The 27751-nt window shown below is 39.9% G+C and overlaps 1 protein-coding gene across 1 annotated transcript; it reads right to left on the bottom strand.

Annotated features, from left to right (window-relative positions):
- Window positions 1-1220: 1220 nt before the first annotated feature.
- LOC117965635 (galactose-specific lectin nattectin-like) lies at window positions 1221-15350 on the bottom strand. Its single transcript, XM_059008268.1, has 6 exons — window positions 15254-15350; window positions 12377-12451; window positions 10841-10965; window positions 6254-6394; window positions 3655-3766; window positions 1221-1845 (listed from the first exon to the last, which is right to left on the bottom strand). The coding sequence occupies exons 2-6, from the start codon at window positions 12432-12434 to the stop codon at window positions 1772-1774; spliced, it is 510 nt and encodes a 169-aa protein (XP_058864251.1). The 5' UTR covers window positions 12435-12451; window positions 15254-15350; the 3' UTR covers window positions 1221-1771.
- Window positions 15351-27751: the final 12401 nt, after the last annotated feature.

Raw genomic sequence — 27751 nt, 5'->3', positions numbered from 1 at the left:
TTTTTTACCATCCCTGCAATGTAATTCTAGCACAGTCCAGTCTAACTGCAGTTATTATTATTATTTATTTCTTAGCAGACGCGACTTACAATTGTTACAAGATATCACATTAAACAGTTACGATGTAATTCCAGTACATTCTAGTCTAGTGATAATAAACTAGTTACAATGCAGGGATGGAAAAAAAGATTACAGCATATCACAGCAGTTTGATCCATTCCTTATTTCACTAGGAGTTTCATACGACACACCTGAACTTGCTACCTGTACACACTGAGGCTGATCAAGCTCCTAGTAAAACCTGGAATGGGTGAAACTGCTGTGCAACAGGAGTCTTATTACCATCCCTGCACTAGAATGATTTAATTAGCACCATGTATTTTAATAGGGGGGTGGTGGGGGGGGCAGGATCACCTTCTTTTGATTTCACTGCTTTTGCCAGTCAAGGAATACAAACCCTGTTCTTTCTTTTAAGAAATTCTGGTTGAAAAATTCAGGCACACAATGATTTGAGATGCTTTAAAAAGCTTTATTGCATAATAGGCTTTGCAAGTCCAAACTGCGATACAGTGTAGAACCTCACACACACACACACACACATATATACACGAGTACATGACATGGTTAGCTACAGTGCACAGGTCTGAAACGTGCCGCTTCGAAAGAAAGGAAAGGAAACCCCCGCAACTGACAATTTATTGGATACAAAAAGAACATTAAAAAAACAAAGTGTTTCAACTTAGCATTGCCTTCATCCAAGCTGAAATGTGATGGGGGGGGGGGGGGTTTAACCAATAAAGTATTTTTTAATATACTGGATTGCTTTTTTTTAAATGTTGTTATAGCTTTTCTGAGCCAATCAGAATTACAGAATGCTAAGACAAAAAACATTATAAATCCTCTGAAAATTTAGATGCTGCATTACGTATATATACCTGGGTTCTGCCGAGTCAACACCCCGGGGAAAACAAATTGCTCAGCAGAGATTATAAAAAACAATGCATGGGGTAGTGTGAGATAAATGAGAATTGAATGCCCCCACGGCCTTCGCCCTCTGGGTTAATGTAACATCCCGCCCCTCGGGTGGGCATTCTCATATCACACACTACCCCCTGCATTATTCTCTATATATTCTGTATATATTATATTTGTAAAAGAAAAAAATATATAATAATTAAATTCGAGTAAATAAAGACAGATTGCATTAATGAAATATAATATAAAACAGGGTTTAACGGTTGAATTAAAATGAATCTAAATCCCATCGTACCGATTTGTTCAGTTCAGTTCTGTTCCATTGTAAGGCCATGCAGCCATTTAAGGCTGATAACTTGGACTGCAGTCACCCTCTTGTTGTTAATAGCCTAGTGATCTATGAAACAGATTTTACAATGCAGGGCAAAACCTTTAAGTCAAGCAGATGAATATTTCAGCTACTGGTGGTTTCGAGTGTCTTGAAGCTCTGAATTAAACATTGTAATCTAGGGCTGGTTTCACACATTCTGATTAGCATTAGGGCTGGTTTCACATATTATGATTGCATTATGGCTGGTTTCACACATTCTGATTAGCATTACGGTTGGTTTCACAGAGCCTTACCTAATAAATGTGCACACTACTGTATCATGTAAAGAAAGTATCGTGACTCATCGATAACGTGGTGTATTCTTACTCCTCCTATTCTACCACTGCAGGACTATTTATTTATTTATTTCCAACAAGCAGAAAGCGGTAGAAGCGCTGTTATCATCCTCCGTCGCCCCTCTTGTCTTCAGCCTCGATGGTGAAATTTGCAGACGAAACCCTGCGGAGTAGAGCAGCTCAGGTCGTTCCAGCGTGAGACATCTGCAGGGGAACAAGTCAAAGCACAGCTAGCTCTGGGACAAGTCAAAGCACAGCTAGCTCTGGAACAAGTCAAAGCACAGCTAGCTCTGGAACAAGTCAAAGCACAGCTAGCTCTGGGACAAGTTACTGAAGAAATCTTTTCACAACTCATTTGAAATACTGGTTAAATCAAACTGCCCAATACCTATAGAATATGATTAAGGCTGTATTTGTTTCACCGTTGTCACGGATATCATGATTTCCATGTTCCCTGTGAAAATTCCCATTTCCAAAAGAATAGTGTACATATAATAAAATGATATCACTTAAAAATAAATACAGGAAACGCTTGCCTTATACACTACCTGTTAGACTGCTTCTAGGAACCTGGCAGCCGGTTTAGTTTGCTTCCTTCCAGTAAATGATTGAACACACGCTTCACAGAGCTGCACGATTTCTATAAAACGTCTTCAATGAAAAAGACACCAGCTGCATCAAAAATCTGAAATATTTCTGCTAAAGATTTGCTCTGTCCAGTCCAAGGGGACATTTCACATGTCTATTGTTATTTTTACATGCATTTATGTTTTTTATTTTGTTTGATAATTCACTGATGGTGAAAACAGAATGCCTTTAAAAGGTGGATATAAAATCTGAAATATTTTACAATTTTGCATTTATTGTTTTCAGGTAAGCCTTTAAGTATTTAGGAACATTTGTTGTATAATAACACTAAAGAGAAAATGATCAAAAAGTTATTTTTCTGCTTTAATAAATATTATGTTTAATTGTGAAATATCTTGAATGACCTATTTTTACACCATGAAATAAGCGATTTTTTTACATCCCTAAATATGGTATATTATAATATTCTATATGGTGCTGTGCAGGGATGGAAATAAGACTTCTATTGCATCACACCCATATAGAAAGAAAGTATATTTTAAATATATTTAAGGAATTTTATTATTCATATTTTCATACTACAAAAAGCTGCCCATTTTGGTGTATGAAATATATGGATCATATAATTCCTTATATATATTTTCTATGGCCAGTTTCACTATGAGCTTGATTAGCCACAGTGTGTATAGGTCACAAGCTCAGGTGTGTCTTATTAAACTCTTAGTGAAACCAGGAATGGATCAAACCGCTATGCAATGGGAGTATTATTTCCATCTCTGCTTCAGTCCACAAGAGGTCAGTGTGGCTAACTTAGAATAAAGTATTGTAAGCATCATAGACCCACTAAAATTATTTATATGGCCTCTGAAGGCTTTTAGAAAAACGAATCTACATTCAATACCGGAACATTTGAAGACACTGAGAAACACTTCTAGTCGTTTCTCATTGAAATTACACTGAAAACAATGAGAAAGACTTCTAGTCAAAACATTTGCCATTGAAATTACATTGAAGATACTGAGAAAGACTTCTAGTAGAAATGTTTGTCACTGAATTTATACTAAATACAATGAGAAAGACTTCTAGTGGAAACATTTGTCATTGAATTTACATTGCAGAAGAAAAGAAAGACTTCTGGTGGAAACGTTTGCTATTGAATTTACACTGAAGACACTGAGAGACTTCTAGTGGAAACATCTGCCACTGAATTTACACTGAAGATGCTGAGAAAGACTTCTGGTGGAAATGTTTGTCATTAACTTTATTAAGCTTCTTTTAGTAATTCGAAATTCAGCACTATTGCGTATTCAGTAGTTGTGGATGCCCTCTAGAAGCCAACAGGACTTTAGAATCTTGAAAGTCACTTTAAACTGCGACATAAAAGGACAGACACCAGGGGGTGCCTGGCTTCAGAAAGACACTCACTGTATTCGGTGAAATGAACACAATCCTCGTTGCTTTGCCAGTTGTCAGGCTGGTTTGATGCCCAGTAATTATAATTCCATTTTGTCCCATCAGACCATATGAAGAGGTTAGTCTGAGAAAAGAAGAGAAAAGACAAATCAGATGTGGCTAACTGTTTTTTTTTTGTTTTTTAAAGGAGCGACAGCTTGCACTCAGAATGGAAGCGCTCCCGGGACATACAGTAATCCTTTTGTAGCAGATGTTCCTTATTCATTTTTTTTTCTTCAATGCAGCACAGTAGCAATTTTGTGGTATATATTAAAAAAACAAAAACATATTGACTATTTTGACTTACTGTTATGGTGTGTAAAAGGGTGACAGTCCGAGCTTACCCGCACCCGCAATCACATTATTCTCTTAAGAACACAGAGGTATTTAGTGTTGACAGATATAAATATTTATTTTTGTAACGGATACTTCACTCGGATTGCAAATGACTATCAGGCTGTACACAATGACTGACAGTCACAAGACAAACTCATGACTGATCACATAATTTACATCTGTAAAGGCTGGCCCTGGTCCAGGATTGCAGGGCTTCATCGAAACGGTGGCCTCAATCTATGCCGGCCCTGGGCTGCCTTTTCTTTTTTGGAGCGTTCACAGCTCTGGGCTTCTGTGGCGGAGTGTCCCGCCCCTATATATTTATTTATTATTATTTGTATTATTGTTTGTGGTGCGGATAACAGCGCCGCGTATTTCTTATTGTTTGTATATTTAAAAACCCATGAGGATGCGTGGCTGATCAGCTACTGATTATTTAACTAGCTGACAGTCACGCATCCTTACCAAACGCGTGCAGACTGTGGCCGAGGGGTAATAAGATAATTAACAGCTAGTTAACCCCTCGGCCAGAGTATAAGAACCTGCAGCTGTCCGTGCTGCGGGGGGTTGAGTGTACAGAGGAGAGTACGGGTGAACACGGGAGAGCGAGCGAAAAAACAATGGCTATATTTAAAATATACTTGTTGCTGTTTATTTGTTTGGCGAACATGCCTTTTGGTTTTGTTGTTTGTTTAAATCTGTTGTTTTTGTTTAATTATTTAATAAATACGCCGAGTGCCATAGCATTCAGCTTCACCTGCCCATCCACTGTTTTGGTTTCTGTACTTGCTGGTCGTTTTTAATCAGCCATTGTATTTTAATGCAGTCAACTGGGATTTTAATCCACCGCCACTATAGTGCTTCAGTGCCGGCTTAGCCTTTCACACAGGAGTTGTGACGCTTCAGTGACGGCATAAAATATGACGGCTCTGTGATGGTAAAGGCAATTCACACAGACCAAAATGCCGCATAACTGCCGGTTCTGAGCCGTCATAACTTGTCTGTGTGAAAGGGGCTAAAGACTCCTACTGCATAGCAGTTACACCCATTCCAGGTTTTATTATGAGCTTGATTAGCTCCAGTGCGTACAGGTAACAAGCTCAGGTGTGTCTTGTTAAACTCATAGTGAAACCAGGAAGGGATCAAACTGCTATGTAATTAGAGTCTTATTTCCATCAGGATAAGGCATTGAAACAGGGAGCTTCATTTACCCTAAAGCTGAAAAATGAAAAAGAAAAACATGAGTGTGCTATATCATATTTCTTTTAAAAACTTTTAAAATTGAGACCTAGAGGTGGAGGCAATCTAATCCCAGTCCAGTCTAACTGCAGTTGCAATGTAATCCCGGTCCAGTCTAACTGCAGTTACAATGTAATCCCGGTCCAGTCTAACTGCAGTTACAGTGTAATCCCTGTCCAGTCTAACTGCAGTTAAAATGTAATCCCAGTCCAGTCTAGTCTAGTGATATTAAATTGCAATTAAAAGCAGGGATGGAAAGAAGACTCTTGTTGCATAGCAGTTTGATGCATTCCTGGTTTCACTATGAGTTTAATAAGACACACCTGAGCTTGCTACCTATAGAGCTAATGAAGCTCATAGAAAAACCTGGAATGGGTGAAACTGCTATGCAACAGGAGTCTTATTTCCATCCCCGAGATCTCTGTAGCTGACAGAAGTGAAAAAGGATTTGTGGAATTACTCTGCTAGCTACAGTTAGTTTTAGTGGCCCATTGTCCTATCACAGTTTTGACTGCTATTGCCCATTGTCCTATCACAGTTTTCACTGCTATTGCCCATTGTCCTATCACAGTTTTCACTGCTATTGCCCATTGTCCTATCACAGTTTTCACTGCTATTGCCCATTGTCCTATCACAGTTTTCACTGCTATTGCCCATTGTCCTATCACAGTTTTCACTGCTATTGCCCATTGTCCTATCACAGTTTTCACTGCTATTGCCCATTGTCCTATCACAGTTTTCACTGCTATTGCCCATTGTCCTATCACAGTTTTCACTGCTATTGCCCATTGTCCTATCACAGTTTTCACTGCTATTGCCCATTGTCCTATCACAGTTTTAACTGCTATTGCCCATTGTCCTATCACAGTTTTAACTGCTATTGCCCATTGTCCTATCACAGTTTTAACTGCTATTGAAGTAAGTCTTGGGATTTGTATTTTGTTGTTTTTTTAGAACGGGCAGGAGTGAGCCCGGTTTGGGTTTCCGTGACCTTTACCTTGGGAAACCTGAGCCCCCCGATCCAGCCTCTCGGGTTCGAGGGGTTCCCTCGCCGCACAAGATTAAAGACCAAGTTGTTCTCCCTTGAACTGTGGATTGAAGCCAGGTGTCCTCCACACCCTCGACTTCTGCAAAACTCCTACAGATAGAAGAAAAAACAGAGGATCTGAGCTTCCCAAAACATTTAGGCAAATTCATATTACATGAAACTAATTCAGAAATAAAAACACAGCTATGTCTGAAAGTGTTTGTAATGCAAACATTTAGTATGACCACTCTTAGCATCAATAACAGCTTTTTCATCTTTTTGGTGTTGTATCTATGCACTGTCTCAAAATCTCTGGTGTAAAGACGACTCAAGCCATGTTAAACCACTTTCTGCTTTAATTAGGCATCTCAAACAACCTCTAAAAAGTCTCCTGCATTTTACCACTTGTGGCTCTGTGTTCCTTTTCTCTTCCTATTTGAAATGAATTGCATGTGTGGCTTATTAAAGTCATCAATATAATCACACAGTCAATGATTTGTCTATTTTGACAATTTACCAGGGCTTTGGTTTGACTTCTGCACAACAAATCAAAAACTACATAAGCAATGGGGTGCTCTAATAAATGTGCACACTACTCTATACATATATTATTAATATTATTATTATTATTATTAGCTGATTTAGCAGACAATTTCATACAGAGATACTTACAGGGACTAGGGGGTGAACTATGCATCACAACTGCTGCTGCAGAGTCGTTTACAATAGGACCTTGGTTTTACGTGTCAAAGTGATTTGCTCAGGGTCACACCGTGAGTCAGTGGCTGAGGTGGGATTACAAGCCCTTGACTTTAACCACACATATATTATATTTTCAGAAACATATAATATAAATAGAATAATGGCTGGCTCAGTATATATATATATATATATATATATATATATATATATATATATATATATATATATATATATATATACATACATACACACACAGTGCCTATAGAAAGTCTACACCCCCTTTCAAAACTTTCATCTTTTGTTGCCTTATAGCCTGGAATTAAAATGCATTAAAATCGTTTTTTTTTCATTTATCTACACATCCTACCCCACAACTTCCAAGTGAAAAAAATATTCTAGAAATTTGTAGAACATTAATTAAAAATAAAAACTGAAATAGCTTGGTTGGATAAGTGTACACCCACCTTGTAATAGCAATCCTAAATTAGCTCAGGTGTAACCAATCGCCTTCAAAATCACACACCAAGTTAACTGGCCTACACCTGTGTTAAATTGTAGTGATTCACATGGTTTCAGGATAAATTCAGCAGTTCCTGTAGGTTCCCTCTGCTGGGTAGTGCATTTCAAAGCAAAGGTTCAAGCATGAACACCAAGGCACTTTCAAAAGAACTCTGGGACAAAGTTTTTGAAAGGCACAGATCAGGGGATGGGTATAAAAAAATATCAAAGGCCTTGAATATCACTTGGAGCATGCTCAAGACGATTATTAAGAAGTGCAAGGTGTATGGCACCACCAAGACCCTGCATAGATCCTATATATATATATATATATATATATATATATATATATATATATATATATATATATATATATATATATATAGTTTGAGAAAAAGTGCTGTGTACCAAAATGATCAATAAGAAAAAAGAAAACCGAGAAAAGGATATTTCAGATACTTATAATCAGGTAGAAGGTAGAAGGTAGAATAATCAATTATCAGGACGTTTCGGACTACAAGTCCTTCATCGGCTGAATACAAAAAAACAAAAAAACAGTGCTTTAAGAAGTTGATAAAAAACAAACAAGTAGTTTTTTAAACAAAATTCCAGAATGTTGATGATGATGATGATGATGACCTCAGAATAGAATGTTCATTCCAAATGGCTCCAAAGAGCCTAGTTTGAAAATAAGTACACATTCCTTTTGTTTCCTGACAACATTAGTTCCATAGCATTGAACCATCCCACAAAGTGTGATGTCTTCTATATAATCCCTCCTAAAGTCCAACTTCCACTGACTCAAAGTGGCACGAGGGTGGCAACGAGTTCTCAAGATGAAGTACAGTGGGGTCCCCTGACTCTGGCAGGTTCAACCATGCTGTGAAAGCTTGAGTAACATACTCAGCCAAAGTGGAAGGGGCACTAACCAACCTGCCTGGCCAGTGTGGTGAGTTATGGCCAACCACCCCATGATGAAAGCACAGACAAAAACATGGCCCTCATTCCCCGGAGGCTGGATTGCCACCGACCCAAGCAGTGGCCAGTTAGGCATGAAGGCAGATGGTGCTAAGAACCACGATTTTAGGCTGCCACAGAACACTGACCCTGGCCACGTACAACTGCAGCTCTCTTTCAGGTGAAGCAAGACTTCAAGAGTTGGAAGAACTTGGAAGAATCAAGTGGGACATAGTAGGACTAAACGAAGTACGGTGAAAAGACTAAGGACTAGTAGAACTCGAGTGGACATCTTCTCTTCTACCGAGGCACTACAGATAGACGAACAGGAGGAGAGGTCCACAAGACTGATAGTCAAAGTTTCAAGGAAGTATGAACTTCAGGTCATCCAAGTATATGCACCAACAACAAGCTATTCGGATGAAGTTGAAGATTTTTATGAAGTACAAAAATTACACAAAAATGGGAAGAGCCATATAAGTTCATCATCAGTGACTTCAACGCCAAAATAGAGGACGAGAATTCGGTCAGCATAGTTGGACATGGCGACAGGAACGAGAGGGGCGACAGACTAATCGAATTTGCAGAGAACAAACCCACAAGAAATATACAACATGACAGGACAGACACTGCAAAAAACAATAATAAAAAAGCCGCTCGCATTATCATTAAGGTGAACTACACCACTGCTAACCATAAAACCACGCAGCAGCCACTTACTTTCTGCCATCTCGGAATCCACAGTGACAGCTGACCTGCTCCCTTGCAATATTTATAGTGATGTCACTTAAGAACAAACAAGCTCACTAACACTTACATGTGAAATCCAGGTTTCCATGAGAAACTGGGCATGGATTTTCCCGTGTTTGTCGTCATTTACACATGTAAATGAGATTCAACCTGTCCCTCTCTTTGGCTGTTTTTTCCATCCACAAACCTGATTTACACGAGTAATTCTCCCAAATGTGCACGCGCATCACCATTTCATGTGTAAATTGACCAGCATGGAAACCCCATGAATGGGATCAAGCTTGAAGAAGTCAATAACTACGCATACTTAAGACAGTTAGTTTTGGCAACGGAGAACCAAATGTGCAAAATCAACAGAAGAGCAAAAATGGGCTGGAGTGCCTTTGGAAGATTAAGCACGGTTCTGAAAGGGAAACTACCCTTATGCCTCACAAGGAAAGTCTTCAACCAATGCGTGCTGCCAGTGCTAACTTACAGATGTGAAACCTGGACCCTCAATGCAAAAATGACTCAAAAATGATAAACGACTCAACGGAGTATGGAAAGATGCATGCTGGGAATAACAAGAAGAGACAGGAAAAGGAAGGAATGGATAAGAGCTCAAAGTATGCAATGTTATTATAAGAGCGAAAACCTTGGAATGGCAGTGTGGGCCGGACATGTAGCAAGAAGAAGAGACCATCGCTGGATCCCAAGAGATATAAAGAGACCAAGAAGAAGACCTCCAGGAAGATGGCAAGATGAAATTAGGAAACTCGCTGGAGCAACGTGGATGAGGGACGCAGCAGACAAGCTTTTGTGGAAGAATCTTGGGGATGCCTTCATCCAGCAGTGGATTAATCAAGCAATAGCTTTCTTGAGAATTCCAGCCATTTACCACATTACTTGTTATATGTTGACAGTCACCGGTAAAACTAAAGATTTACTAGATTTGAACTTTTACCTTAACACACACACACACACACACACACACACACACACACACACACACACACACACACACACTCACACACACACACACACATATATACATCTCTCTCTCTCTCTATCTCTCTCTCTCTCTCTCTCTCTCTCTCTCTCTCTATATATATATATATATATGTATATATATATACATATATATATACTGTATATATATATATATATATATATATATATATAAAATAGAGAGAGAGAGAGATATGGAAGGGTGGGGATGAGGTTTGTATAGCGCAGATAGGATTGTCCAGACAAGCTGAAAGCAGCTTAAAGCTGGGTAAAGGCAGATTTCAAATAAGAACTTGATATTGGAGAAGCAACAGAACCCAGAACCATTGAGAATGACTGGAGCAGAACACTATTAAATACTAAGGAGAAGTGTAACTTTAAAAATAAATAAAAATAACAAAATGACATTTAAAGCTAATTCAGCACAGCAGTGCTTCTCAACGTTTGAATTTTCATGAAACCACTGGCTACTCTACATCGCTATTAATAATAATAATAATAATAATAATAATAATAATAATAATAATAATAATAATAATAATAATAATAATGCTGGGAAATAAATTGTGTTAAAACAAATTTGCAGACACTTAAGCTGTACTGTAGTATTTGCTGACTGCAGGGACAGACAGACAGACAGACACACAGAATCAAGATTCTTACATTGGCACAATAAAAAGACAGAGGCCCTCGGAAGTACTGGTAACACGAGCGTCCGATTTTGGTGCAGTTGCTCAATCCTTTGCTGTCACACGTCTCAAATTTCTCTTTTGGGAGAGGTCCACAGACTAAAAGAGAAAAACAATGTTTGTGTTATTTTAAAAGTCTACCTCCTTATTTCAGGGCTCTTGCAGAAAGGATTGGGTTATAAGGCTGTAGTTTTACGCTCTCAGGATTCTGTTGATTTGGCTGGACTGAGGGTTCAAACGCATCATCGCATCAGCTGGTATGTGGCTGGGGGTGGGGGTGCAGTTGCCCCCCACAGACCTTGGCTTGCATCCCCAGATTTGTCATAGGTCTATATTATTTTCCATTATTTTTTCCGCTTTTTGACCCCCCCCCCCCCCCCCCCCCCCCAAGACACATTATCAGCATAAAATGAGACATAGTGGAAACTCATTTTAGGGTTTGTTATAAACCATTGCCGTGCTTTTAAAGATACCTGCATTACACATGCTGTATAATTTATTTGAAGAAAAAGAACAGTGTTGACAAAGCCCTGTGTTCTCTCATTCATGATGCTATTTGGGACAGTGGTGCTATTTGACACAACTTTGCCCCCACCCCCGGATCATTCTGAAATGACGCCTATGAAACACACCCGAGAGAATTTTATCTTTTGCTCATCAACTGCCGAAGACAGTTGAATTGTTCCCACCACAACAATTCATCTTTCTTTCTCTGGTTATAAAGATCGTGTTTGGGGAATTGCTTAGAATCTGCTGCCAATGCTTCTCCTCCTTCAATCCACATTAACAAATATGTCCTATATATATATATATATATATATATATATATATATATATTCTGTTGTCCCTTTATTTTTGACAGTTGCAAAAATTTAAACTCTGGCAAGTGTTTTTCCTCAAAGTTTGTGTTTGTATTATTTTCCTTTAACCAGTCTTGAAAAACACTGATTACCCAAGCTTTGTTTTCTGGTATTTTATTCAGTTCTTTCTATTTCAGTTCAGTTAAGTCAGTGTTGGGTAATGCTCCCATGTCTAGCACTGCTTGTACTTGTGCTGATGGTAGGTTTTTCGTTTGTCCGACAGTACTTCTCTCTGTATTAAATATAGCGACTACATCATCTCAGAGGTGCTTGTATTTTCCTGGATGTTTTGAGTTAGCCATTCCTCAATTGACACCTTATTTAAAAAGGTTGAAATTTACTTGAAACAACATTTTGTTAATAGCTGATGGAGTGATCTTGTTTGGTTTGTTTTTGTGATGCGGTTACAAAGATTCTAAAGGCATATATCAGGGATTATATCCCTCTAGCTCAACCGTATTTAGAATGCATGGAATCTTTCTTTATAATAATAATAATAATAATAATAATAATAATAATAATAATAATAATAATAACAAAATAAAATGTAACTTTATAATTAACTGCTCCAGAGTTGGTACGGCAGTAATGAATTAAAGAAAACAAATAAGTGTCCTGTTTTTTTTCACTCTGAAAGTCTGGTAACTTACCGAAAGCCAAGGTGAGTGTCAAACTGCAAAGCAGAGAAAGAAGAAAAGCAGCCTTCATTTTGCTTCTTCACAGGGCTTGGGAGAAAAGTGGACATTAAATCAAAGGTTATTGACGTTTGGTTTCAGTACTTCCAGATCATATTTTGCAAACCTAAATATTATGGCTATGTTGAGCAGAGTTCAACTTTCACCCCAACGTCACGCTGCACCAAATAAAAAAAAGGATCTCTATTGGTGTTTCCATTGGGGTGTCATCCCTGAAGTTTCTACTGTCACTATTTCACTAAGGTTAATATTTTGTAAATTTCTTGGGGGGGGGGGGGGGGGGGGGGGGGTTGTGCCAATTTTGATATGATTTCAGACAAGCTTTGTACTTGTATGTAGTTCTAAATATTATTATTATTTGTTTATTTAGCAGACGCCTTTATCCAAGGCGACTTACAGAGACTAGGGTGTGTGAACTGTGCATCAGCTGCAGAGTCACTTACAAATACGTCTCACCCGAAAGATGGAGCACAAGGAGGTTAAGTGACTTGCTCAGGGTCACACAATGAGTCAGTGGCTGAGGTGGGATTTGAACCGGGGACCTCCTGGTTATAAAACCGGGGACCTCCTGGTTATAAGCCCTTTTCTTTAACCACTGGACCACACAGCCTCCTATAGACATATATAATTCTAATAAATTTGCACTCTACTGTATATTTTCAATCAGAATTATAATGGGCCATCTGCAAAGGGTTAAAGATATTGTAGCTGACATGATAATGCTATAAATCTTGCCTGTCCTGCACCTCTCACTACACAGATCTCACATGTGCAGTTTTGAAAGAACCACATAGCACACATGGATTTTCATTTAAAAAATGATCTTTGGTACTAAATTAGGTTTAGAAACTCAGTTTTGTTGAATCTCAACAAAAAACAACTAGACTAAAATGAATGTTTTACGAAGGCATGTTGAAGGAACTGAATCGATTCCGACTGGAGCCAGTGGAGTTCAAGTGCATTTAACTGCAAACGCAAATACCTGCAAATCTTACCAACGCAAATGCAAATACAAATAGATGCATGCACTTCAGTTGCATCTAAATACAAATGCACAACTGAGACTTTGCAAATGCCTTTGACAGATTATACAAATGCATTTGTCAAAATATATACTAGAAATCCTCAACAATAATTGCAAAAGGAATGCAATCAAAACATGGACGCTTTTCTCTATCAATTCAAATGACTCCCTGTTATAACAAACTCTTTTAAGACTCACCTTCAACACCTGGGTGAGCTCCACCCTGCTTACAATTGCTTGGCGACGTGCGCTAATTAATTGATGCTGTTAACTCAAGGGAACTATCAACAGTTCCTAAACTCAGGGTCGCAAATCCTGTAAATATCGACTGTGATCAGGATCAAGTAAATTGTAATTGTTTTACTTTTTATGCTTTTAATTGTATTAATGTGTTTTTTTTTTGCATTATTATTGTATTATCTATTTTTGTCCTGTTTTGAATATCTCTTTTGCTATTGATTTTTTAACATTATTTCTTGCCTCGTTCTCTTGCCAGGACCCCCTTGAAATTTGAGATGTATATCTCCAGGGAGCTGGGAAAATAAAGAAATCTGAAGATTTGAATTTTGAAATTTGAACGGGACGCTCGTAAAGGTGCTTCGGTATTAATCTGCTGTTCTTTTTCTGATTCCCCATTGAAGACCAATCTCTTATAAAATACTGGCGGTAAAACCATAGGAGATACCAACGTTTCAATATCAGTACAGTATTTCTTAGCTGGGGTGGGCCGTCCGACGTTCTTTCAGTGTGATTCTCGACAGCAGATCATGGCTGCCTCCAAGCCAGCCTTTTTATACCCTAATCAATGAGGAACTTTCAAACTGCCTATTCATGATAAAAACTCCACCCACCATCTCAAGACTTTTTGAACACTTCCAAATAAGGTAAACCACTGAAAATCCAACAGCTGACATGTTTGTTGGCTCGACTTTGTTTTCTTGTAGTTTGTACCAGAATACAAAACCTTTCCTGTTGATAGTCATGCTAGCTACACAACTGGGGCACTTTTCATTTTTTGTATTCATGATACTACTAGTTCCTAAAGGAATTAACCAAGGGTTCAAAGTTTGCCACGTCGGTCTGGTTTAACTCATTAAGTGCCATTGTCCTCATTTGAGGACAGGCTATTTTGTAATTTTTTGGAGCAATTTTTTAAGTGGCATCTACCTGTTATTTTAATTTTCTCTTTACCTATATTGTTATGATAACTTACACTTTGTTAAGCGCAAAAGTCTAAATGTACTGTTAATTCTGCAAATAGAGTAGAACCTCATAGTTCTGAACACCTTGAGAATGGAGGTTGTTCGTACATCTGAAAAGTCAATGACTCTGAAAATGAGTTTCCAGTGGTTAATAAATGTGTACAGCCTCAATCTGGAGAATAATACAAGGATACAGCACAGTAATGCAATACTCATTGTTATAGTTTGAAAGGATTTAAAACGGTACTATACATTTCAGAAAGGAGACATCCACTAAATTATACAATAAATTAATTATTGAATTAACAATTATATATTTATGACAGTGCAATAACATGAAATGCTTTGATCCATACTATACCAGCTGAACTAGGAAAATCTGAAAATAATTTATAACTAAGCCAGCAGGCAAAAAAGTGGCACACAAGGCCACCATCCCCCTGGACAAGGCATCCTGCAAGGTGGAGGCAGGGGAGGAGGAGGTCAAAAGAAATAACAGGGAACAAAGGGGAGAGAGCTATTTATGTGGAAGCAAATATGTATATAATTGGGGGTGGAGTCTCCTTTCAGAAAAACAACCAAGGAAAAAGGCTAAATTTAACTTACCTTTGAAATCGTGACTGTGGCAGAAACACAGATTTAAACATCCAGGAAAATACGGGTTAATGTAGTACTTATATTTATTTTATTGTTATTATTAAAATGCATTTTTGCAGCTTGCTCAGTCATTCAGCCTCCTTTGACTTGGGAAAAAAAAACCTGTGCTTTGTTTAAAACATAAAAGTCCCAAGTAAATTTGCCTGCACTTGCTTTGAAATCTGCCACAGTGGTGAAGTGTTGTCCGGGTTTGGTGCTGGCCTTAAGCGACAGCTCCGGATCGTGTTAGCCGTCTAACAAGAAGAAACAAGTATAATTAGACATGACAAACAAACAAAACACTAAACACTCATGGTACATTTTTTATTCTCCTTTTGGTTCGCTCGCAACCATAACAAAGGAACAGATCGCTTAGCCACGTTCCCTTTTGTACCCCCTTGGTTAGCGAGTGCAACCGTTTCTCCTCCAATCCGCGGTTGCCACATCGCTTCCCTTCTGGAGCGATGAATTGATGTACCGTAGTTTCACCCCCTTTCTAGGTGGCCGACTTCCACCTTTCCCTGGAATGAATTGTCAGACCATCCAGTCCGGGGCACTCTGTTCCCTTTACACAGCGCCCTCAAAGGTCAGGAGGGAGATTTATAACCAAGCTCATTCTTTCTCTGTTACAGGGACCTATGAAAAAGTTTGTCGATACAATAATATCTTCATCTAGACAATGTGGTGAAAGCTATTAAAAAGGCCAACAGAATGCTTGGCTATATAGTGAAAAGTGTTGAATTTAAATCGAGGGAAGTAATGCTAAAACTATACAATGCATTAGTAAGACCACACCTAGAATACTGTGTTCAGTTTTGGTCACCCCGCTACAAAAAAGACATTGCTGCTCTAGAAAGAGTGCAAAGAAGATCAACCAGAATTATTCCTGGTCTGAAAAGCATGTCATACAAAGTCAGGCTAAAGGAACTAAATCTGTTTGGTCTTGAACAAAGGAGACTATGGAGGGATCTGATTCAGCTATTCAAAATTTTAAAAGGTGTAGACAATGTAGACCCTCAGGAGTTTTTTGACCTGAAAAATTAAACAAGGACCAGGGGTCACAAATGGAAATTAGGTACAGGGCTATTTAAAACAGAAAATAGGAGGCACTTTTTTACATTGAGAATTGTGGGAGTCTGGAGCAAACTCCCCAGTAAGGTTGTTGAAGCTGACACACTGGGAACTTTTAAGAAGCTGCTTGATGAAATCCTTATGTTCTTATTTTCTATGTGTTTGAGATTCATAGCTGGCGTGAGTGTTCAGTGGACTGATTACTGGAGCACGTCTAACCTGACTGTCCTCAAAATAGGACGCGAAATGTGAAAATTACCAGTGCAGTCGATGCTAATAGGTTTCAATGGGAACATGATTTTAAAATAAGTATTTTTTTTAAGGTTATCACAAATTTGTTAAACATTAGATCTCTTCATAAAAGGCCATATACATGTCCTTTGCATTTCTTGGCCATGGTTTGACTTCAATAAGTGCATCATTTGCATGCACCCATTTTCCAGTAGCACCCACAGCAAGAACAGACACATAGTGTCCTGAAGTAACACCCTATCCTTGGTGTATGATAATGGAAGGTAACTGGTAATTCCTGTTGTCCACAGTAATTTTGCTCTTATGCACAGCAGTAAACTTGGCATTGTGTCGCTTTGTAACGGTCTTGTCTGGTTTGGTTTCCCAAAAGGATTGACTTCCTTCAACTTCCGTGAAGCATTATAAACTTTATTGACATCCACAATGTCTTCCCAAACTGTTTTGGACTTTCGAATTTCGTTGGGAATATTTTACATTGACAGTTGCGTGATAATAACCCTCAACGGGCTGTGGTTGGCCAGGAGATGCTACATGGACAGTTGCACATAGTAACTCTCAACGTGCTGTGATCGGTCTGGAGATTGCTGAAATTGTGGTTGTGTCTGTGTCTCTGGTTTCTGATGTGTTATTGTAGTTGTTGTGAGTGGGCTGCATATTTGTTGATCCTTATCCTGTCCTATCCTGTTCATGTAGTATTTATGTTGTTGTTTTCTTTGTCGTTTCGTGGTGAAAGGCATGATGGTTCCAGTGTTTCAGCCCCCCTGTATGAAAGAAATTGTAATCATTAATATTATTATACGAGTATCCATAAGCATAATGTGATATAAACAAACACGTGGTCAAATGCATTTAGATTTAAATTCTGAATTTCTGAATTTGCTCAATGCAAATGCAAATGTGATACGTTTACTACCAAACTAAATACAAATGCAAATGTGTGACAAATGCTAAATGCATTTCAAATACTTTCCCATACAACATATGTTAATTGACTGAGTTATTATCATGACTTTGGCAGAGGCCTTTATCGAAGGTGACGCACAAGGAGAACAGTTTATATAATAGCAACATAAACACAGTAATCATATAGTAATCAAAAATTAACACGTATGTACCAATATAGGAAGCAAGTTACATAAAACAGTGTTTCCCAATCTTGGTCCTGAGGACCCAGTGTTTGCTGGTTTTTATTCCAGCTGACCTCTGAATTACTTAATTGAACCCTCAATTGAACGAATAATTTGTCTAATCAGAGCATTTGAATTATTTTTAGCTCTTAAATAGCTGGCTGCACAGGCCTCAATTAGCACTAATTTAGGACTAACTAATGTTAACTCAGGTAAGGTAGTCCAAGATTTGTGATGATCAAGGTTTGTGAAAGCAGCCAAAAGAGTTGGATATTTCAAGTTATGTCTAACATTGCATTAAGTAACTAATTGTTAGTTCAATTGGGGGATCAATTTAATAATTGAGAACTAAGTTGGAACACAAACAACAGACACAGTGGGTCTCCAGGACCAGGTTTGTGAAAAACTGCCATAAATGATGATATATATGTATATATTTATATATGTGTGCATTGCACAGTTTATTCTTTTTACTTGTTTTGATTGTTACGTTTAATAAACATGAAGCTCTCAAAAGTGTCCTTTAGTTTGCATCTTTCAGGTTGATCAATTTTACCAGCAATCCTGAAAAGTCTCTCTAGTTTATTATGAGCATTATTATTGAAAAGTATTTAAATGCATTTGAAAGTGAAATATTTTTGAAGCTTTCCCATGATTTGAAATTCAAATGCAAATTCTTATATTTGAGAATATACAAATACCAAGTCAAATGCAAATAGTTCAGCAGATTGCATTTAAATTATTATTAATTATTTTTTTAGCAGACACCCTTATCCAGGGCGACTTACAATTGTTACAATAATGTTATGTTTACATACAATTACCAATGTATCCAGTTGTTTATACTGGATCTAGGTAAAATACCATGCCCAAGGGTACAACAGCAGTGTCCCCCACCCGGGATTGAACCCACGACTCTCTGGTCAAGAGTCCGGAGCCCTAACCACTACTCCACACTGCTGGCCCCAAGTCTGGATACAAAGTAATGGTTTTGCAGACTTGTAGGGGAACTATGATATAAAGAAAAAAATACTTCAAATAATCCAAGAAAACAGAAAAATTGTTGAAGCACAGAAGAAAGTACAGTGGCTAAGATAAGAGTGTGTAATAAACAAAACCAGGTGTCTGACCTTCATGCATTTGGGTAAAATGTTGTGTTTGTGAAATAATAGAACGAATAGTAGAAAAGCTACACTGTAAAACTGAACTGTAATACACTTATTTGTCACACTTTTCAAACACGTCACTGGGTTTATGATTTTAAATGTGTTTAGGAATTAAACACCGTGTGGCGTTTATTTTATAAACTCTTGGACGTGTTTATGATTTGTAACACTTTTTAAACATCCATATGTGTTTATAACAGGGCTGGTGTTTAAAATCTAAACGTTAAAGTATAGCAGTGGTTAAAGAAAAGGAGGTCCCCAGTTCAAATCCCACCTCAGCCACTGACTCAGTGTGACCCTGAGCAAGTCACTTCACCTCCTTGTGCTCCGTCTTTCAGGTGAGACGTAGTTGTTAGTGACTCTGCAGCTGATGCATAGTTCACACACCCTAGTCTCTGTAAGTCGCCTTGGATAAAGGCGTCTGCTAAATAAACTAATAATAATAATAATAATAAAAATGGCACAGATTAAACACATAACGTTTAACAATTATTTAGAGTTTCAAATGACTAAACACCAGTGTTACACCTAATTACGTATAAACACATTCTTTTTTGTACTATACACACATGCCATTTAGATATTAAACGTTTCAAACGTTCTGTGGTTTTACAGTTTAAATGTATGAAAAGAAAAGAAGATGCAGCCATAATACAGTCATATTTAACGTCACTTCTGTTAATGTCACGCTCTGCTTATTATCATCAAATTGAAATGCCCCCGGCCCAACGAATATACTGCATGCCGGGACTTTGATGCTTTTTTTTTTTTTTTTAAATGAATTAATGATCAGCGATAAAATAACTGCAGCTTTTATGCATGCTTTCCTGTTTAAACATGTTTAAATTGTTTATATCGATAAGGCAGTTGCATTGATATATTAACAGTATTTTCATGATTTTGGTTCAATAGAGTATACGGATTGGAACTAAATAAAATACGTATACAGTATATTAATGCCTAAAAGCGCATGTGTCAGTTTGTAGAATTGTGCACACCGTAAACTGAAAGAAAAGCTGTTTGGGGTCTTCTTGTAATTACAGAAGCAAATAATGTAATTGTACTTTAAATGAATAACATCTGATAATGTCCCAGCTGTGCTTATTGGCACCGTTGCAGTAAAACATGTGGAAAACGACAGAAATGGGTACATTTTTCCGTCAACTAATAATTTGCGCTTCTGCAGTGCTAGATTACACAATCACAAATTCACAATAAATATATGGCACATTAATAATGCAGACTTATAATAAATGCAAAATTAGCACCATGCTTTGCTGGTAAAATGGTCTTGTTTTACAGCAATATAACCTAGCAATATCAGAATAAAATCAAACACAGTAAATAGTGAGAAATATTTGAACTTGCTGTATGTTGCTGCTCGACATAAAATTGGTAGAATCCAGAAAATGCCTGAAGCCTTCACAGAATCTCCAGTTTCAATATACACTTTCCCACAACATAGCCTAGTGTGATAAACAACTTTTGTTTTCATAGCAAATCCAACAAAACAGTCCAGGCATTGCAGGTCACGGTGTTATCAAGAATATTTTTCTCGGGGCCAAATGGGAGTATACTGATTCCTTTGAGGCCATGAATTAAAACAAATATATTACCACTAAGATATACACTGTATAGGCCTATTCTCAAAACAGCACGGCCAAACATTTAAAAGTTAATATACAAAATATTAATATTACTTATTAATTTATCAAAAGAGCCACCTTCACAATATTAGGAATCTGTCATCCAGGTTTTTTTTTTTTTTTTAGGCGAGCGAAGCGAGGTGGGAATTATTTAAGAGGAGCGCAGCAAGCTGGGAATTTAAGGCGAGCAAAGCTGCTGGCATCAATAAATTAAAAGTAAATCAGTTCATTTTTGTTGTTTAATCTACTATTTGTTATTGTAAACAAGTAAAACTCCAAAGAAAAGTTTAAAGTACCTGGTTGTGCCAGGCAGTCTCCCATCCAAGTACCAACCAGGCCTGAAAATTATTATTTTATTTCTTAGCAGACACCCTTATCCAGGCCAATTTACAATTCTGACATTATTTTTTTTGTACATACAATTACTCCTTTACAGTTGGGTTTCTTAGTGGACCAATCTAGGTAAAGCAGCAACGTGTCACCCACCTGGGATTGAACTCACAACCCTCCAGTCAGGAGCACAGTGCTCTAATCAATACTCCACAGATGCTGTAAGTGAAGGATCACTAGTGCCTCGTTGTATAACTATTTTTTTTGTTTTTGACATGAAACACGTACTTTTTATATAGGTATACAAATGCCAATTGCTCTGGATAAAAGCATCAGCCAAATCAATTAATATGACATTTTTTCTGGCTTGCTATTTATTAATACATTTGTAATATAAACATGTATTAATTTCTACATTTATTTCTTTAAAAATATTTATTTCTAAATATATTCATTCCTCTATACATTGATTTAAATTATTTATTTATTTCTACCTAATACATTTTTCCTTTATTTATTAATTAAATGAGGAATATTTTCAAACAGGAAATGGAAAATTTCTACTCGAGCAGAACCTTCAGGTTTTCAGCGAAAGCTGGTCAGGCTTGGATTTAAGCTTAAAAAATTAACGCATTTCAACAACAGCGCAGCGCAGACTAAGGCCGTGTTCTCTTGAAGGACCTCATGTTGCAAGTTCAAACAACGGTATTTTTTTTTTGTGCGATATGTGCTGTTTTAAAATATAAATAAATGGTTTAATATAAACGGTGTGGATATCAAACTGCTTGCATTCCCTGGTTTATTTTGATGTTGACCAACATGTGAAATCACATGATTGGTAGATGTCCAGTTATTTAGCTGAAGGAGAATAACAATTTTACCTTAGTTTGACGACTTATATCTCATTGTGTATAAGAGGTATGTACGGTTTTTTCACATTTGATGTAGGAAAGTTTCAATCTTTTGGTACTGGTACAGATGGTAATTCTAAGTGATTTAGTTTTGCCGCTGCAACATGGTAAAAACAGCAAAACTCTTTGAGCTGTATAGAGACTCTCGGTAGTTTCAAATAAGTATTTCTAACTTGTACGAGGAACTACTGTATATATATATTGCCTTTTTGTCAGTTTTCACTCCTTCAAATAAGCATGTATATCACCAGGATGCCACAAAACGCCGTGGTGAGAATTAGCCTGTAACACCAGCAGAGCAATAAACCTCTTCTGTATTTTTGTCACAGGGAGGTGGAATTTGGTCTGTGTGCTCACTGGTAGTGTTACAAAACGGACCAGATGTTCAGATAGCATTTGAGGAAAAGGTTAGTTATCAGTCTAATCCAGCATATGAAGCCATTCGTTACATCTAAAAAGTTTTAATTGCATATTAAATTGTTACAATTACTACATCCATTGAATTTAAATTTGTTTTATTACTGATGCTATTGTTTTTATTATCCTTAACTGTAATAAAATTGTTTAAAATGTATTTATGTATTTATTTAATCAGGAAATTCACCCATTGAGACCACCACCAAAATGTACTAGGGGCAATAATTTAGAAATTAGAAATACAACCAACACAATAAAATGTGCAGTTCAAGCTTGATCAGCACCATCTACTTTTAAATGTAATTGTGAACTGAAATAAATTAGTTTTTTTTAAAAAATAAAATTATAAATATGTAGCTACAGTGCCGTGAAAAAGTATTTGCCTGTCTGATTTTCTGCATTTTATCATATTTTTGACACTGAATGTTATCAGATCTTCAACCAAAACCTAATATTAGATAAAAGGGACCTTGAATGAACAAATAACACAAAAATGAGATACATATTTCATTTATTTAGTAAAGAAAGTTATGCAACACCCAATGCCCCCGTGTGAAAAAGTAATCGCCCCCTTAGACTCAATAACTGGTTACGCCACCTTTAGCAGCAATAACTGCAACCAAACACTTCCTGTAGTTATTGATTAGTCTCTCACAGCGCCGTGGAGGAATTTTGGCCCACTCCTCCATGCAGAACTGCTTCAACACAGTGACATTTGTGGGTTTTCGAGCATGAACTGCTCGTTTCAGGTCCTGCCACAACATTTCAATGGGGTTTGGGACTGGACTTTGACTAGGCCATTCTAAAACTTTAAATTTCTTGTTCTTCAACCATTCTGATGTAGACTTGCTTGTGTGTTTCGGATCATTGTCTTGCTGCATGACGAAGCTGTGCTTCAGCTTCATCTCACGGACGGATGGCCTGACATTCTCCTGTAGAATTCTCTGATACAGAGCAGAATTCATGGTTCCTTCAATGATGGCAAGGCATCCAGGTCCTGATGCAGCAAAGCATTCCCAAACCATGACACTACCACCACCATGCTTGACTGTTGGTATGAGGTTCTTACCATGGAATGCAGTGTTTGGTTTCCGCCAGACATAATGGGGCCCATGTCAGCCAAAAAGTTCCACTTTTGACTCATCTGTCCATGAGTAGTATTTTGTATTTAATTATATCCTGATGTAACTATCACTGACACTGTTATCTGCTGTATTATTGAATTGTATTTTGTCACACTTGTACTTGCTTGAACCAAAGTCATTCTATTTATCTTGCTCTTAATTGTATTATTACTTGTACTGTAATTCTTGAAATGTATTTGTTTACGACTGTAAGTCACCCTGGATAAGGGCGTCTGTTAAGAAATAAATAATAATAATAATAATAATAATAATAATAATAATAATAATAATAATAATAATAATAACATTGTTCCAGACCTCTTGAGGATCATCCAGGTGCTTTTTGGCAAACTTGAGACGAGCAGTCACGTTCTTCTTAATGAGCAATGGTTTCCACCTTGCTACTCTGCCATGAATCCTATTTTGCCCAGTGTCTTTCTGATGGTGGAGTCATGAACACTGACCTTAGCTGAGGCAAGAGAGCCCTGCAGATCCCTGGATGTTGTTCTAGGGTTCTTTGTGACTTCCTGGATGACTTTGTAGGGAATTTGGCAGGATGGCCACTCCTGGGAAGATTTACTACTGTCCCCAACTTTCTCCATTTGGACAATATGGCTTTGACTGTGGTTCGGTGGAGCCCCAGAGCCTTAGAAATGGCTTTGTAACCCTTTCCAGACTGATAGATATCAACAACTTTTTTTCCGGAGGTCTTCAGGAATTTCTTTTGTTCGTGGCATGATGTGCCTCTAGAACCTGTGTGCTGACAACTTCACTCTGATGGTAAGGGCCAAAGTTAGTCAGATTTATATTGGGCAGGGCTGGCCAAAATCAGGCCTGGTTGTTAACCAAAGTACTCAAACAGCAGACCCTAATTATCCATTTAATTGGGTTGAGTTAACTGGGGGGGGGGGGCAATAACTTTTTCACATCTGAAGATTGCATGTTTGATTACCCCACCTGGTGTCATTTTTTTCTCTCAGACTCCCTCTATATACTAGTACAACCCACAAAAAAAATCTGACCAAATACAATGTGAAAAATGTGCAAAAATGCAGAAAATCAGACAGGGGGCAAATACTTTTTCACGGAACTGTGTGTATATATATATATATATATATATATATATATATGTATATATATATATATATATATATATATAAATAAATAAATAATCGGTGCCTATAGAAAGACTACACCCCCTTGAACTTTTTTCACATTTTGTTGTGTCAGTGCCTCAGAGTTTCATGCATTTAAATGAGGATTTTTTCCACTTATCTACACACCATACTCCACACTGTTAAGGGGAAAAAAGTTTTTATTGAGAAAAAAACTATATATTAAAAATACAAAACTGAAAGATCATAATTGGATAAGTGTGGCGGAGTGTCCCGCCCCTATTTATTATTATTTGTATTTTTGTTTGCGGCGCGGATAAAAGCGCTGCGTCTTTTATTATTATAATTTAAAACCCTGTGAGGATGCGTGGCTGATCAGCTACTTATTTAACTAGCTGACAGTCATGCATCCTTACCAAACGCGTGCAGACTCTGGCCGAGGGGTAATAAGATAATTAACAACTAGTTAATCCCTCGGCCAGAGTATATAAACCTGCAGCTCTCTGCACTCGGGGTTGAGTGTAGAGAGGAGAGTACGGGAGAGCGGAGAGAGAGAGCGTGAGAACATATAAAATTAACAATTGCTATATTTAAAAAAATATACTTGTTTCTATTTGTTTGGCCATCGCGCCTTTTTGTTTTGTGTTTTGTTCATTGTTTAAATCTTTTGTTTTGTTTATTAAACACGCTGAGTGCCATTGCACTCAGCTTCACCCGCCCTTCCACTGTTTGGTTTCAGTTACTTCCTGGTCCGTGACGTCATCAACCTCACCACTGCGAGCCAGACTGTCACATATGGTGTCCTGCGTGGGACAAACAACGCCTCCAACAGCCGGACCAGGAAAGGAAAGGACGTTTTTTTTTGTTCTTTTTCAAATAGTGTTTTTTGTGTTTGAAAAAAAAAAAAAAAATGGATAAAGTTGATGCATACATGAAGAGGTGGCATGAGCATCAGAGGGAGTTAAAGGAAGGAGGGGCTGCGTGGTACCTCGCCTGCCTGGAGTATGGGCACCTCCCTGAGGTGTGCCCATATGAAGACCCCCTCTTTGTGCAGGCCTTTGATCGAGGTGAGGTGGAGACTGCAGAGGAGTGGATCCACCTGAAGGCCATACCATCGCCGCAGGTGGATCAGGAAACCTGCCTCACCTTCCTCAAAGGGAGGAGTGGTGCTTTGCCGTCGGCAAGGTCGGGCACAAACCACCAGACCAACCCCCTCCATGGCAGGAGGTGGAACTGCTACAGCGCCTGGAAGGGGGGAGCCCGAGCACCCAGCTCCCAGAAGGGGGGAGCGCGAGCATCCAGCGCCCAGAAGGGGGGAGCCCGTGCATCCAGGTCCCAGAAGGGGGGAGCCCGTGCATCCAGCACCCAGAAGGGGGGAGCGCGAGCATCCAGCGCCCGGAAGGGGGGAGCGCGAGCATCCAGCGCCCAGAGGGGGGGAGCCCGTGCATCCATCGCCCAGAGGGGGGGAGCCCATGCATCCATCGCACAGAGGGGGGGAGCCCGTGCATCCATCTCCCAGAGGGGGGGAGCCCGTGCATCCAGCGCCAGAGGCAGAGGAGCCATTGCTGCCGTCTCCAGCGCCAGAGGGAGAAGAGTCATCGCTGCCTTCTCCAGCGCCAGAGGGAGAAGAGTCATCGCTGCCTTCTCCAGCGCCAGAGGGAGAAGAGTCATCGCTGCCTTCTCCAGCGCCAGAGGGAGAAGAGTCATCGCTGCCTTCTCCAGCGCCAGAGGGAGAAGAGTCATCGCTGCCTTCTCCAGCGCCAGAGGGAGAGGAGCCATCGCTGCATTCTCCAGCGCCAGAGGGAGAGGAGCCATTGCTGCCATCTCCAACGCCAGAGGGAGAGGAGCCATTGCTGCCGTCTCCAGCACTAGGAGCAGAGCAGCAGGAGCTGCCTCTGTCTCCACCACCACCAGGAGCAGAGCAGCAGGAGCTGCCTCTGTCTCCACCACCACCAGGAGCAGAGCAGCAGGAGCTGCCTCTGTCTCCACCACCACCAGGAGCAGAGCAGCAGGAGCTGCCTCTGTCTCCAACACCACCAGCAGGAACAGAGCAGCAGGAGCTGCTTCTGTCTCCACCATCGCCAGGAGCAGAGCAGCAAGAGCTGCCTCTGCCTCCGCCACCTCCACCAGCAGAGGGTGAATGCCTGCTGGTTCCGCCTCAGCCGCCGTGGGAGAACTGCTTGCCACTCCCAGCTCCACCAGCAGAGGGTGAATACCTGCTGGTTCCACATCCATCGTCATGGGAAGGACTGCTCCTGCCCTGCCTCGCATCGCCCAAGGATGCCTGCCTCGCTTCGCCCAAGGATGCCTGCCTCGCTTCGCCCAAGGATGCCTGTTTCTCCGCATCGCCTGGGGCTGCCTGTTGCTCCGCATCGCCTGTAGAGCCACCAGTTACAGGGAACGAGGGAGAAGTGGAGCTCCCACTGCCGCCTCCATGGCCAGGGGCTCCCCTCCCGAGTTCACCTCCCGAGGGTCCGCTGCCGCTGCTGCTGCTGCCGTCGCCTCCCGAGGGTCCGCTGCTGCTGCCGTCGCCTCCCGAGGGTCCGCTGCTGCTGCCGTCGCCTCCCGTGGGTCCGCTGCTGCTGCCATCGCCCCCCGAGGGTCCGCTGTGGCTGCCATCGCCCCCCGAGGGTCCGCTGCTGCTGCCATTGCCTGTCAAAGGTCTGCAGCTGCTACCTTCGCCTCCCGAGGGTCCTGTTTTGCCTGGGGTCGCTACCAGTCCTGCCATGCGGCAGGAAATACTGTGGCTGGAGCCCCATGAAGGGCAGCTGCAGGCCACGAAGAAGGGGGGGGGAGGTCAGAATACCAGCTCCCCCAGCCGCACTTTGGCGGCAGGAAATACTGTGGCTGGAGCCCCATGAAGGGGAGCTGCCGGCCACGGAAAAGGGGGGGGAGGTCAGGAGACCAGCTCCCCCAGCCGCACTTTCACGGCAGGAAATACTATGGCTGGAACCCCATGAAGGGGAGCTGCCAGCCATGGAAAAGGGGGGGGGGTCAGGGGACCAGCTCCCCCAGCCGCACTTTCGCGGCAGGAAATACTGTGGCTGGAGCCCCGTGAAGGGCAGCTGCCAGCCATGAAGAAGGGGGGGCAGGTCTGGAGACCACCCCCAAAATTGTTCTGGCCAGAGGAACCGGCCTGTGCGTGGTCCACTAGGACGCTACAGTTGTTTGGGTGGGAGGAGGACATCCCACCGTGGCCGCCACCTTTGGCCCGTTGCTGCCCCTGTTCCTGCGCCGGGACTGCTAAGCGGGACTTTAGGGAATAAGGGGGGAGGTGGCCGAAAAGGCCATGTGTGCTGCGCACAAGGT

Source organism: Acipenser ruthenus, chromosome 36 (genome assembly GCF_902713425.1).
Source record: "Acipenser ruthenus chromosome 36, fAciRut3.2 maternal haplotype, whole genome shotgun sequence".
In the NCBI taxonomy this organism is placed as follows: Eukaryota; Metazoa; Chordata; class Actinopteri; order Acipenseriformes; family Acipenseridae; genus Acipenser; species Acipenser ruthenus.
This window is presented reverse-complemented; position numbering and strand designations above follow the sequence as displayed.

Excerpts from the sequence above, each read along its gene's own strand:
- LOC117965635 (XM_059008268.1), bottom strand. The coding sequence starts at position 12,434 with ATGAAGGCTGCTTTTCTTCTTTCTCTGCTTTGCAGTTTGACACTCACC. Across the intron at positions 6,395-10,840 it reads TGTCTTTTTATTGTGCCAAT|GAGTTTTGCAGAAGTCGAGG; the intron begins GTAAGAATCTTG and ends TTCTATCTGTAG. Across the intron at positions 3,767-6,253 it reads GGGGGCTCAGGTTTCCCAAG|ACTAACCTCTTCATATGGTC; the intron begins GTAAAGGTCACG and ends TTCTTTTCTCAG.